General features: G+C 38.1%; 2 protein-coding genes across 2 annotated transcripts; both read left to right on the top strand.

Annotated features, from left to right (window-relative positions):
* Window positions 1–1,160: 1,160 nt before the first annotated feature.
* On the top strand, window positions 1,161–2,254 carry LOC128354512 (C-X-C chemokine receptor type 2-like). Its single transcript, XM_053314736.1, has one exon. The coding sequence runs from the start codon at window positions 1,161–1,163 to the stop codon at window positions 2,229–2,231; it is 1,071 nt and encodes a 356-aa protein (XP_053170711.1). The 3' UTR covers window positions 2,232–2,254.
* Window positions 2,255–3,819: 1,565 nt separating this feature from the next.
* Window positions 3,820–12,684, top strand: slc19a1 (solute carrier family 19 member 1). The gene is made up of 6 exons (XM_053314733.1): window positions 3,820–3,866; window positions 4,931–5,597; window positions 7,036–7,816; window positions 9,085–9,280; window positions 10,017–10,158; window positions 10,934–12,684. Exons 2-6 carry the CDS (start codon window positions 5,295–5,297, stop codon window positions 11,132–11,134), a joined length of 1,623 nt encoding a protein of 540 aa, XP_053170708.1. The 5' UTR covers window positions 3,820–3,866; window positions 4,931–5,294; the 3' UTR covers window positions 11,135–12,684.
* Window positions 12,685–14,412: the final 1,728 nt, after the last annotated feature.

Genomic DNA, 14,412 nt, shown 5'->3' with positions numbered 1-14,412 from the left:
TCACAAACATGTAACACTATTGCTGCAGGCCTCATCTAGTTCACAGGAAAATGCTCATCTCAACTTAATATCTGCATGATTCATAATTTTTTTAAGCTCCAAAGATAACAAAACAGTGAAATAATACTGGATGATTGCAGCAACAGAAAGAGTGAACAAATTGTTTGATTTCCAGAAAGTGACCCAGCTGACATCCTGGCATGATGATGTGTAAAACACCTTACCACACACCTCATTACTCAATTACTTGCATCAGTGTCACATCATGTCTTTGTGCATCTGCCTGGCTGACAGCTACTATTCTAATATATATTGCTAATTGAGGCCAATAATAAGTATTCGGGCAATGAAGGATTTTAGATAATTCATAAATTAATATTCAATTCAATTCTTTCAATTTATATTGAATAATAATTCAATTTATATATAAATTGTGGTTTAATAAATCAAATACATTCATGAAATGCTATCACCCTCCTAATTCAAAAGCCATATTGCCATTTAAACCTAGTCCATTTTGACTTGTCATATTAGTAGTAAGCACAGGTGTTACTAATCACATGAAGTGTCCCAGTAAAGCTCTGACAGTGTGACAATCAACAGCCACAAAAACAGGAACCAGAAACTGAAGCAGCTAAATATAATTCACCCATCATTGTTTATAACATTTACACCTGTGCCTTTACTAATGTGCCATGTCAAAACATGACCCCTGTGAGAAAGTACCATTGCAGCAAAAACATGATGACGCAGGTATATGGGTAATACAGGAAGGAAACATGACACATTAGTCAATTCTCTATTTTAACATCGCTCTTAAAAGGATGCTTTTAGACATTGGCTCATTTCGGTGTCTCTTGATTTTATCATCTTCATAAACTACACCGGAGTCAATGCAGAAAGAAGGTGAGTGTCAGAACTTCTTTTTGTTCTTGTTGTAAAAAAAACTTTTTAAAGCAGAAATTTGCTGATTATAATTTTTAAAGCTTTGAAAAGTCATAATACTGGATACATGCCCCCACTGCTGATTTAGAGGCAGAATCTGTGAAGTTTAAAACTGAGATTGCCTGCTGCTGCTTACAATCTTCATTGTTTTGATTGGTGTTATGACAATTTATATTATCCATCTGTTTTTTCAATTTTTTTTTTTATCCGCAGTAATGGCATCATTCATTGTTGATTTTGACGATTTGTATGACCTATCCAATGACACCACTAATGCCACACCCTACGTTCCGGATCCAAATACGTTTATATGTGAGATATCACCGTTGCATCCATCAGCAACTGTGGCCCTGTGTGTCATCCTCATAACCATCTTTATACTGGCAATACCAGGAAACCTATTAGTGGGATGGGTAATCAGTACCAGCCGGCAGTCCCTGACTCCGTCGGATGTGTACCTGCTACATCTGACAATAGCAGATGGTCTGATGGCTCTTACCCTCCCATTCTGGTCGACAGCACTGATCCAAGGGTGGCTCTTTGGAGACTTCATGTGCAAGCTCGTCAGCCTCATCACTGAAGCAAACTTCTACACCAGCATCCTCTTCCTGGCCTGCATCAGCATAGACAGGTATCTTGTGATTGTGCGTGCCAGTGACTCACCTAAGAGTCGCCAGAGGTTGTGCAGCTGGCTTCTCTGTGCATCTGTCTGGGCCCTCGGTGTGGGCCTCGCCCTGCCTGCATTTTTCAATGATGCTTTCAAGTTTGGTGACTCAGACAGGATGATTTGCGCTGAGCGCTTTGACATTGGCAAGGCATCCTCATGGAGGATTGCCACACGTGGGTTTCGGCACATTTTTGGCTTCTTGCTCCCTGTGACTGTCATGATAACCTGCTACAGCATCACCATTGCAAGGCTGCTGCGCACTCGTGGTTTCCAGAAACACAGGGCCATGCGAGTGATCATAGCCGTGGTGATTGCGTTTCTGCTGTGCTGGACACCGTATCATATAACCATGATAGTAGATACGCTCCTGAGGGTTGGTCTGATATCGGACTGTGCTATGAGGAGATCAGTGGACGGGGCTTTGGTTATAACCAACTCCCTGGCTCTAGTGCACAGCTGCATCAACCCTGTCCTCTATGCCTTTGTGGGACAGAAGTTCAGGAAAAACATGCAGATGCTTCTTCAGAGGAAAGTCAGACAGGAGAGGATGTCAGAGAGGATGACAAAGTTCAGCAGGTCCACATCTCAGACTTCAGAGGGCAATGGAGCTGTTCTCTGAGGCATTGGTGGATGCCCAGAAAGGACCCCCCTCTTAATAAAAGAAGTAAAGGCAGGACATTGTGTAAATACTTCCTTCAGCCTGTGCATTAGATGGTAAATGGCTAGAAATGAATGAGAAATACATAGACTTGGCTTTATGTCCTAGCTTCTGCTCAATAAAAGGACTTTTCTGATGTTTCAAAAAGTTTCATAGAACTAAAGTTTTCATTTAGGATGATAGAAATAAGTGGAAACAGATAAAATAGAGAGTGGTTAGACTTCCATGTGCAAATAACCTGTATACTTTTTAATGTTTATAACCAAACCACCTTCAAGTGCATGTATTTTAAATAGTGCAGGTTTTAAATTCCTATTATTCTACCATGTTTCTATGTTTATTTATGTGCGCTATAAATGTTGCTGTCTTTTTTGGGGGGGTAAAAGTCAGGAAATGTCTGAATGCTTCAAGTCTTAATGAGTTAATCAATCAAAAATAAAGGATTTGCACTTTCTCCTGCACTGAATCATTATTTTTGTGTTATTTAAAAACTCCCCTCTCTACAAAAAATAACCAATGATAATTTAACTTTTTGTCTTTTCAAATAAAAAATTGAACATGTATGACAAATTAGTGAAAGACAACTTTAAGTAACTATATGTTGTTGGATTTGGATGACAATCAAGTTCACAAGTCAGATTTTAACTATGGAGATTGAAAGGAAGAGACCTTTTAATGAACTTTAACCCTCAAAGCTAAAGCCTAAATCTACTGTGTAGTTTCCTGATAGCTGTGCAAACTCCATCTGCTGATGAAGATCATGTGATGTGATTGAAAGCTCCAGATCAGTAACGAAGAGCCTTGGGAGTGATTTTTGACAATAACTTTTAAAAAATGTTTTACTTCTGTAGGGAGCAACAGACATCTTGAATACGGATACAGAACATGATATATTTTATTTTAAGTAACATTTCTCAACAGTGTCACAAAAAACGATCAGTCGGCTGTATTATTATTATTATTAGTAGTAGTAGCAGTAGTCATAGTAGTAGCAGTAGTAGGTAATAGTAGTAATAGTAATAGTAATAGTAGTAGCAGTAGTAGTAGGCTAGTAGTAGTAGTAGTAGTAGTAATAGTAGCAGTAGTAATAGGTGATAGTAGTTGTATTATTAGTAGTAGTGTTTAAAAGAGAATTTTATTTTCTACTCTGTAGCACTTTGAGATTGCTGAAATGTAAAGTGCAGTACAAATTAAATGTATTATTATTATTATTATAGTAGTAGTAGTAGTAGTAGCAGCAGCAGCAGCAGCAGCAGCAGTAATAGGTGATAGTAGTAGTAGTAGTAGTAATAGTAGTAGTAGGTGATAGTAGTAGTAGTACTGCACAAACACGTTGTAACATTGTTTGTCCAGCAGATGGCGAGCATAATCTTGCTCAACATATGGCTGTGAAATACAACGTGAATTGTTGCAATTATTTTGTCTTTAAATAATTTCATCTTAGTAAAAACAAATCAAATACTGCTGTGAAAAGGGCGAAAAGAAAAAATATTATTCAGTTATTTATTTCAAAGTGTCAAAGAAGTATGGAAGTCGAACTACATTTCCCAGACGTCAGCGCGAAGAAGCACCCGTCAATCAGATGGAGCGCACGAGGTATGTAACTGCATTAACCTGCTATAAATTACATATAAAAAGAGTGAATAAATAATGCTTTTTAACAGATAGCCAGCTTGTAATTGTGTAAACGGACTGTCGGTTACTTGCTATAAGGATTATGTTTTATGCTTTTGTCAGCAGCAGTTATAACAGGGCTTGTTGTTATACCCATTGCTGTTAGCAGGCTAGCTAGCTGCATTATAGTTTTAATTATTGTGCAGCTTTGCAGCTGTGTCATTAATTAATAAGTTCCAGCTTCGTGTTTGTGTGTTTGGATGTGAAGTTCGTGGCAAGCTTAATACTAGTGTATGGTTTAGTAACTGGTCTGCATGACGACACGTAACTCAGGCCATGTAGGTGAGCCTCAGGAGAAAGTAGTGTGTTTATTGGCCTATTTTTCACTTTTATATCATTAATTAGAAAGTGCTAAAACACTCAGGAAGAATCTTTAACTTACTGAAAAGATAATTGGCAACTCCTGATGTGTCTAAGTATGCCCATTATATATCCGGCAGATACAGTCTGACTTGTTGAACGATTAGCCATTTATTTTGATATATTGCGATTTATTTCTACCAACTTATGATTGACATTTTTCATATTTAGCCATGAGCAGAAATCAGAACACATTCAAATTTTAGAGACTTGAATCAAATAATTTGGACTTTTTTTTATCGTCATTATGTATTATAATAGTTGGAAGCTAATTTATTGATCATTGCAGCTTCACTTGTGTCCTTCATTTGTTGACAGTTATTGATCTATTGATAAGACCAATTACTCTGCAGTGATTAATTAATAGTTTTATAGATTTTTAAGCAATAAAAGTACCAGGCTTTAAAATGTGAATATTCCCTTTTCACATTTTTCTGAGATTTTATTGTCCAAACAGCAAAATAAATAAGCGGCACATTGACAGATGACAATAAGAAGTTACAGTAGCATGCCATACTCTTCCACAGTTTTGCCCCAAAGTAGAAAACACAACATTGCTCGAATGTCAGCTGCAGTGTCCGCACTGTGTCAGAATGATCTAACTGACAACATTGTTATCTTTTCAGGTTAACAATGACACCAGACCCAGCTGCAGGATAACTCGCTGTCGGACATTGTCACAGTGTGGAATGGAGCAAAGGTCAACGTTTTCTCTTACATGCGAGTGACAGCATGTAGCACTTTAACTACCTTGTTAAATGTTTCATTTTCACCATCTCAGTGTTCTCTGGCATGGAGAGGCAGAAGAGTTGAGAGGAAACCACAGTTTCATTAAAGCACCCAGAGCAATTGGGTTCTAGCATTTCTTTCTTTCATCCAAAAAAAGGAATTTGGCAGCTTTTTGCATCAAAACAAGCCCTCACATGGTGATTTGACACCGCAAAAAGTTACACTCTGCATCAGAGAGTGGCCCACAAGCCAGCTGACAAAATGGTAGCAGATAACACAGGGGGCAATGGGGACCAGTCCGAGGAGGAGAAAGAGATGGACCAGACGGAGCATGCATCTGAAGACAACGGTGGACAAGAAAATGGAGACATAGAGATGGCTGTCTCTGCTTCAGAGATGCCGTCTCCCTCTGATGGGACCCCTGACGAAGTAAAGGAGCCAGAGAAACTGAAATGGGCTGTGATATTCTTGTGTTTCTATGGGTTTATGGCATCGATAAAGCCCGGGGAACCCTTCATTACACCATATCTACTCAGTCCTGAGAAGAACTTCACCAGGCAGCAGGTTTGTTGACTCAAAACAGGTTTGCTGTGTTATAATCGTGTTTTTAAAACCATATTTGTCTTGGAATGCTGGAAAAAAACCTAAGTGCAAGCACATTTATACAAAAGGTTGTCCCAGAAAGTGCAGATGGAAAGTTAACATCTAAGACTCTTTGCTCCATGCAGTTATGCACTCATTACGCCGTCAAATTAATGAGTGTCCAGCAGGGAGGTTTGCTGATCCATCTTACTGTGGTCAAAGTTCACATTCCTCCAAAGAGGGTCAGTTCAACAAGTTCAAGAAGATTTATAATACAGGAATGGCTCTGTAGATATCAATGAGCTGACTGGGATTAGTGGAAGGCATTTTGCTTAGATACATTCAGCAGTGATCATGACCTTGTGTGAAGGGTTGGTGACCTGTCAGTGTTTTGGAGCGGGGAAAAAATGACCTGTAGCTCCAGAATTTGTTTATCTGACCCAGCTCAGGGCTGTGTGGGGAAAACTTCATCACATTAAACTGAATGACCAACACATATACTATACCGAACACACATTTCACCTCAAAGTCTGTTTATATCTGAGGCAGTGGTATTGACATACTCCATAAATCTTTCTCTGTTATTGCTCAGATGCCGACATCAAACACAACTATATGTGTGTTGTCAAGCCAAGCATTGTTTTCGTAGGTGATATTGGAGTCAGACAGTCTGTATCTACCAGAGAATTTAAATACTCCAATGCTACAGTTCCAGTCTCAACTTTTCATTATCAAAAAAGTCAAAAGTAATGAAAGAGAGTAGTTGTGACTTGATACATTTTAATAGGCACTGATTATATTTATTTTGTGGGATTGTAACATGACCATATAATGATGTTATTAAAAATGATCTTGTTCAAATTAATGACACCAAACAAATTGTAATTAAAAATGAACAAATGTGTAATCAAATATGAGTTTTAGTGTGTTACTCACAATTTTATGACTATGGTTAAATAGTCATAACAATCTATACAAATAAGTACATTTTATTATTAGTATTCATATGTATATCAAAGTAAATGGAGTTGCAACTTGTGATTATTTTATGTTATTAATTAATTATTTTGTATTATTAGGTTGATATTCTATAAAATGTCACTAAATAGTAAAAAATAACCCTGATAATATCTGAGTCTAAGGTGACATCTTTTTTTGTAAAACCAACAGTCCAAAACCTAAAAATACTCAGTTTACTTTCATAAATGACAAAATAAAGCATTAAATCATCATATCTGATAAGCTGAAGCCAACACATATTCGACTAAAACAATTATTTGATTGTCAAAGTAGTTGCTGATCAATTTCCTTTTGATCAACTAATCGAGTAATTGTTGCACCTCCTAATATTTTATCATATTAATAGTAACTTCTCATCTTGTTTCAAGCTGTATTGGATTAATTTTACTGTCATTTCCAGGTGACCAATGAGATCACTCCAGTGCTAACGTACTCCTACATGGCCGTGCTGGTGCCGGCCTTCCTTCTGACCGATCTTCTACGCTACAAGCCCGTACTGATCATGCAGGGCATCAGCCAGGTGGCCATATGGCTCATTCTGCTCCTGGGCACCTCCCTCATCGAGATGCAGTTCATGGAGTTCTTCTACGGCATCACCATGGCGTGCCGTGTTGCGTATTCCTCCTACATCTTCTCCCTGGTCAGCCCGGCCCTCTACCAGCGAGTGGCCGGCTATTCGCGCTCCTCAGTTCTCTTGGGGGTGTTCACCAGCTCTGTGCTGGGTCAGCTGTGCATGTCCTTCGGCAACATCAGCTTCTACACTCTTAACGCCATATCTTTGGGTTTCGTCAGCTTTGGTCTGCTGCTCTCTCTGTGCCTGCCGTGGCCCAAACGCTCCTTGTTTTTCAACCGCAATCAGGGGCAGAAGGAACTGACCACCTTGGTAGCCAACAAGTCCGAACTGGACAAAATGAACCCAAAAGAAGGCGTCTTGTCTTCGGCAGCGCCCCCGTGCTCTGCGTTGCGCTGGAAGGATTCTGTATTATTGCAGATGCTGCTGGAGGTGAGAAACGTTTTGAAGAAGCCCAACCTGAGGTTGTGGTCCCTGTGGTGGGTATTCAACTCCGCAGGGTACTACCTGGTGCTGTTCTACGTTCACATCCTGTGGAACAAAGTCTATGCGGCCACTGAGAACAAGAATGTTTACAACGGGGGAGTGGAGGCAGCTTCTACCCTACTGAGTGAGACATTTCTGGAGCTACAGAATAATAACACATTTCATTTATTCAGGGCTTTTTAAAGGCATTCAAAGACACTTTGAAACAAATGTTTTCAGTCACACCCAACTCCTGTTTGAATTACATGGAAATACTGAAAACAGCTCCTCAGTTTGGTTTGTATTAACAGTAGCTTCTTTGTTCAGAAATGCTGTTAACTGCAGTTAAGACTCTTTGTGAGGGATTTACAAAACGTGGCCCAGCACACTGAGTAAGCATTTAAAAAAATCTGAACAGGAACGGGGAGTATTTCAGGGTGTCTTCCAGATGCCTTAAAGACATGGTTGTGTTATGAAATGAATAAAGTCTAAGTCAAATCATATGGGACACAGTTCACTAATTAATGAATCTCTTAATCACCTTGTTGCACTGTTCCCATGCAGGTTTTAGACTGAAAAAGTCAAAAATCTAAATTTGGTGATGTGTTTGTTTACTGAAAATTAATTCAGTACAGAAGTTGGCACTTAAATGGTTAAACAAAAGTGTGTTATGTCATTCTGTTTATTTGATTCATTTTTAACTCTCTATGAGTCCATTTATTGACTTTGTTTAAGGAAACAAACATACTGAGCTCATTTAAAAAAACAAAAAAAAACACCCAACTGAAATTTAATGTAGGAGAAATTTGCCATTGTCCTCTTTTTTTTTTTTTTTTTTTGTAAGTGTCTTTTACAGTTGCATACAATGCTCAGCACACAATATAGCTGCTTAGTTCTGATATAAATACAGCTGTCAAAGAACAACCATAGTTTATGGTGTTGAGCTTAAAATCAGTGCAGATCAACAGGTTGAAGTCTGGAAAAGGCAGCTTTCTTGGCACCTGTCTGCAGTTATGTCACTAGTAGTTCAGAGGTTGAATAATAAATCTGCCACCTTCATTCTGTGCAGTGATTACAGCAGCATCAGACAGTAACTGCACCCTTAACAGCTGTAAGGCACAAAGGTAGCAGCTTGTTTAAATCAGCTGTGCGTCATTTCCAAATAGGTGGGTTGTAAAACAGAATCTGATAGTAGGTAAACGATAAGGAGGTAGTACTTAACATTAATGTGGTGCCAGTTTTTTAATAATGTATTGATGATTAAAAAAAGAGTACACTGATGAAAGGGACAAAAAAAAGAAAGATCCAAGTAAAATAAATGACAATAGCTAAATCTTAGATGTTTATGATTTTTCTGAAGTTAAAATTTGATCAGCCTGGAGAGTCTTGATTGATTTTGTATTTGTTTGGCAGGTGCTGCGACTTCCTTTGCAGCAGGCTTTGTGAAAATTCGGTGGAATGTCTGGTCCGAGCTGGTCATCTGTGTCATCACATCAGTGCAGGCGGCTCTGCTGCTCCTCATGGTGCAGGAGACAACGGGCATTTGGGGGTGCTACATCTCTTACGTCCTCTTCAGAAGCTTCTATCAGTTCCTGGTGCCTATTGCCACGTGAGTTCCAACAAATATTTTTCACTTCCTAAATGCTACAAGCTACAAAAGTCAGATTTGAACTGTGGAGGGCAAAGATCAAAGGTTCCCCAGAAGCCATGGGAAGTAATCATGTTATCACAACTTTGGAGGATTTGATCATTTTAAAATTGAATATTTGGCTTGATGCCAGCACTGGAAGTAAACTAACCAAGCTAAACACTTCCGCTTCTTCAATTGCACCTTCTTAACAGAGTTTCATCATACAAAAAAATGTCAACATCACATTTTTATTCAAGAAAAAAAAACAGTAAAGGCACCATGTTAAAAACCCAGTTAAATGTGCAGTGTTTTTGGGGTGGAAGATTCAACATATTTGAGTTTGTAATACTACAGTGTGGTTCTGTACTGATACCGTTCATGAACATAACTTCAAAGACTTTTAAGTAGCCTAATTATATCTAGAAATATGCAACAATGTGCTTCTGAAAAATACTGAATTTGACCAGTGACTTTAACATGTGTGTGTCAGCTGTAGTGAAATCTTACTGAAGGGGTGCTCTTGTTTTAAAAAGTTTAGGGCAGTACTTTAAGTTCAAGTGCTTTAACTTTATTTCATATGTCAATGCAAATAAGGTGTAGAAGTAAAACTGTATTTTAGAGGAAATGCTGCAGAACAACTATTTTCTTAATATACCTCCTAAAGCTCAGATTTAAAATAGCAGCGTCAAACTCATCCGTCTGGTCCTATCTGCAGTTTCCAGATAGCCTCGTCACTCACCAAGGAGCTGTGTGCCCTGGTGTTCGGCATCAACACCTTCTTGGCGGTCATACTAAAGAGCATCATCATCCTGATATTTTCTGACAAGAGGGGCATGGGGTTGGAAGTGCACTCACAGGTAAAATTAAGTCATTGGCACTGTTATTACTTATTGTTATTATGTCTTGATTAAGACAGGTTTATGTGTAGAGTAATAACTAGACTAAGGAGTTTTTTTAATCAATTGTTGGACGTGGCAAGAAAATATGAAATTAGATATATTAGTAGATATGTACAGACTTAAAGGAAAGAATAAAAATATGAAATTGACGACTTTAAACAACAGTGAAGAATAATATGTTTTCAAGTTTGCTTAAATGTCTCACAGCAGTTACTTTCACCTGTCTAACACAGTAATTGCTGCCGTGTGTGAACAAAAGCATTGTAGTGTTAGTGGTTAATAAGGAACTTTTTTGCAGATATTTATCGGATTTAAACTTTTTTTAGACCAACAATTTGCCCATTCTTACAAATAAAATGGGTGATGAGTAAGTTAGTATAGTGAAACACCTTTTTTTAGGACTGCTGTCTGAACTTGTGTAGTTTTTATTATTTTTCATGGTAGTTTTTATTAGATGTAGTTGTGTAAAAATAGTAGTACTCCCTTTTCCTGCCTGTCACCTAGCATAGTGTTTAGGACCATAGTGGAAATAAGTCATGTGACTTTATTGTGATATCCTGATGAATTTTAGGGCTGTATGCACATTCTGTGTGCTGTACTTTAACTTATTGAATAAAGCCAACTAATCAATCAGCAGCAGCACAGGAAATGGTCAGTTTGTCCAGTCAGGTGCAGAAAAAGGATTCGATAATGTTTTATGATACTAGCAACTGTCTCTGCTTTTGTGTTACAGTTCCTGGTCTACTTCGTTTACTTGGCTGTGCTTTCTGTCGTCTACCTTGTTTGCGCTGTCGTGGTCATCACCCGTCACTATAGAAACCAACCCAATGGAGGAGGTGGGACCAATGATCAGACCACGCCCACAGAGCTCAGTCCTGTGGCTGCTAATTCGGAGGAGGAACCTTTGTCAAACGGCAAAAGTGCCAAGGCATAAGAACTAGGAACATGTCTTGCCTTAAACAACCTCTACATCAACATCTTATCTTATCGTTGACCCCGGTTTAGTCTACTTAGCTTTTCCGACACAGTGGGATGAATCATTTTAACCCTCTGATGTTGATGGAGAGGTTTGTCCAGTGTTAGCTGCTGAATCACAGAAGTGCCTCGTTTGCTGCATTAAGCTCCTACAGGCTGGAGGTGTTTTGTATTTGTTTTGATTGATCATTGCACAAAAGAAAAGAAGTAAATTCTTCTTTTTTTATTTAATGCAAAAACAGTAAATGGCACTATGTTTTAGTATTGTGGAGAATCATATTGACTATTGAGCGGGACCATTAATGTGATGGCTGGAGTTTAGCTTGTTTTGTATGTACAGGAAACAAAGAAGAGTAATTTCAGTTGTCAGTAGGTGCAGAAACTACATGCTGAACTGTCCTGGTTCAGTGACAGTGTTTTTCCCCTTCAAACAAAGACTCATGATTACTATGTGATCTCTAAAAAATTACTTTAGTCTGCATTTTCAGGGTCGACACTTTTTAGTTTTCTTATCCACCCTCCTGTTGTACTTAATGTTACAGCTCGATTATTGTATGTTGGTGTCATCTGAAAAGAATTTGACCATATCAGTATAATTGCTTTTTTTTCTCTGTGTTGATAATCAAATGTTCACATTTCACTTTGTTATAAAATCAGATTATTTTTCCATCGGTTCATTTGAGCAGGTAAACTGCACTTTGTATGCAGTTTGTCATTTATGGCACTTTTCCACTACACAGTTCCAGCACGACTCGGGTAAAACAGATAATCAATGGAGGACATGGAGGCGATGGTGTACTTGCTGCTGTATTCTCTTGCTTTCTGTCACACACAAAGCAAGAGAAGAGAGCTGTATGGCTGTTACACTGTTGCTGGTATTTAAAAATGTCGGGTTTGATTCTTGTGTGGGACGGCTCGTGACTCTTCTGACAACTCCTTCCGACAACTCTTCTGACCAATCAGCGGCCAGCAGTCTGTCGACGTCACATTTTAGTATCGGCTCGGCTCGCTTGGAACCTCAGCAGAGCAGGTACTAAAAAAGTACCAGGTACCAGGTACTATGCCTAGTGGAAACACAACAACAAACCAAGTCGTGCTGGAACTGTGTAGTGAAAAAGCACCATTAGTGTGGCTAATTATAAATGATTGTATTCTTGCTGTAACACTGTTAAAGTTCATGTTTTGCTCATTGGAAACTAGTTGTAATGTATTTGATACATTCCAACTGGCTGCAGAAAGTGATGCTTAGGTGAAGTAATGTTTAAGGACGCTTTTATGCACATGTATGCTGGTTATGTAAAAATGTGATATTTCTACTTACTGTTTATTTATCAACAGTATCAAATGATCAGTCACCAGGACGTTTGTTGACTTTGTTTTAGGTTAAAGGACGTCTACTTTTATGTTCATCAAAAACTGTCAGAAGCATTTGTGTTGGTCTTTTAGACAATTATAGGAATCCAATTTTACTTGATGTAACAGGAGCTACAGTGCAAACATTCAGGTTTTGTTTTTTTAAAAAGTCAATTTACTTACTTAAAAGAACACAATTGACCCAAATAATAGACACAACAGTAGTTTCTGCAACTAAGGCCAGAATGTCTAAATGAACATTTCACATAAAGAACAGTTACATAACCATGTTATCTGGATAAAGAGCTTTTACTAGATAACTGGCTAATATATGTGTCATAAGTGAACAGCCAACTCAGCCTTTGTGGATCACCCCTATTTACAAAATCTTTTATCTCACTAAACAAATAATTGCTGAGAAATGATGTGACTGTGAACCTGTCTGAATGCTGTAAAAAGAGGAAAACACTGACTTAAATCAGATGTTAATTTTATATTCACAAATAAATGACATTTGGGGGATAAAAAGGCAAGTTGGTAATTTATTATTGTCTGGACTCAACCACACTATCATCATCATTGATTTATTGACATCTGAAGGAAACAAATTTGTGCAGATATGAACTTCCTTTAAACTTTAAAGCAATGTTTCCCAACCTTGTTGATCGTTGACGATTTAAAGAAGAGCAACATCATCTTTTGACTTCTTGTAACAGATTTTGTCAACTACAGTTTATTTAATGCACCTGACCCCTGTACAGAGTCTCTGTACACTTAACAAGTCAATACAAACAACAGAAAAAGTACACACACATAAAGAGGTTATGATGTTAGTGTTACAACAAGGCTTGGGTCAGTATTTTAAATTTCAAAGTGACTTTCACATTTCAGATATTTTAATTTAAAAATGAATTTAAAGCCCTGAAGTAGTAAAACTTGCCACTGTTTTACCAGATGACTGAATCATTTTTCTTCCTTACCTTATCAGTTATCTCATAGCTCTTGCAGCCTCTAGTTCTGCTTTTAAAAAACATGGAAGATAAGCAGAAACCTGAGGAAGGACTTTTCATTTTCTCATAGAAGGCAGCACATTATCAGCTGAATACATTACTTGTTTTTGCATCAAAAGAGAAACAACCCTCCCGTGTGTGCCAACAACAATGTGAACAGGCTCAAGTCTGAAGATAACAAGACAAAACATGACACGTTGCTGTGTTTAAGGTGCTGGATTCATAGACTTTTTTTTTACTTTGCCACTCCAGGATGAATATTGTGAGTTGTTTGGTCAGCTGCAGTCAGCGCTCGCGGCAGGAAGACATGCTGGTTTTCATTTGTTTCTCTGCAGTTCTTGTCCACAGTGGGGGTTCACTTTTTAATCTGGACTATTTCTACAGCTGCACTCAGTGACGTTCCCTCTCTAGGATAAATGTAACTCTATTCTGAGTGCATGTATGAAGGCATGGTTCTAGTGGAAAAAATGGCTGGTTTTAAATGTCCAGATCTAGAGTAAAGAAACTTTTTTGTTTTGCTTAGCTTGCTGTGGGAAATTCTCCCATCTCACCCTTTAGCTCTGGTGTCAGAGCAGTGAGTCAGCAGCAGCTGCTGTTGTGTTTACTTCAGTTATTGTGAGCCTGAATACATTTAGAGTTTAACTGACATCTCAATACCAAATTAAACTTAACTTTAAATTTAGACTTGTTGTAAAGAGAAAATCATTAAGGTAGGAGTTATGTGTACACAGATTAGATGCAATAAAGTTATTTCAAATATTTTAGTTGCTACAAAAGGATGCTGGGATCTAAATTCACCTGCCAACATCTCAAGAAAAGAAAGGAACATGCTCCAAAATCTGGAGAGAAATTAATCTATCAGAGTAGATAAAGT

Source organism: Scomber japonicus, chromosome 24 (genome assembly GCF_027409825.1).
Source record: "Scomber japonicus isolate fScoJap1 chromosome 24, fScoJap1.pri, whole genome shotgun sequence".
NCBI lineage: Eukaryota > Metazoa > Chordata > Actinopteri > Scombriformes > Scombridae > Scomber > Scomber japonicus.
The sequence above is the reverse complement of the archived record's forward strand: the minus strand, read 5'-3'. Positions and strand labels throughout refer to the sequence as shown.

Bases quoted from the DNA above. Each gene is read 5' to 3' on its own strand.
- LOC128354512 (XM_053314736.1), top strand. From the start codon at position 1,161: ATGGCATCATTCATTGTTGATTTTGACGATTTGTATGACCTATCCAAT.
- slc19a1 (XM_053314733.1), top strand. From the start codon at position 5,295: ATGGTAGCAGATAACACAGGGGGCAATGGGGACCAGTCCGAGGAGGAG. The intron at 7,817-9,084 runs GTGAGACATTTC...TTTGTTTGGCAG, and splicing joins GGCAGCTTCTACCCTACTGA to GTGCTGCGACTTCCTTTGCA. The intron at 9,281-10,016 runs GTGAGTTCCAAC...TCCTATCTGCAG, and splicing joins TTCCTGGTGCCTATTGCCAC to TTTCCAGATAGCCTCGTCAC.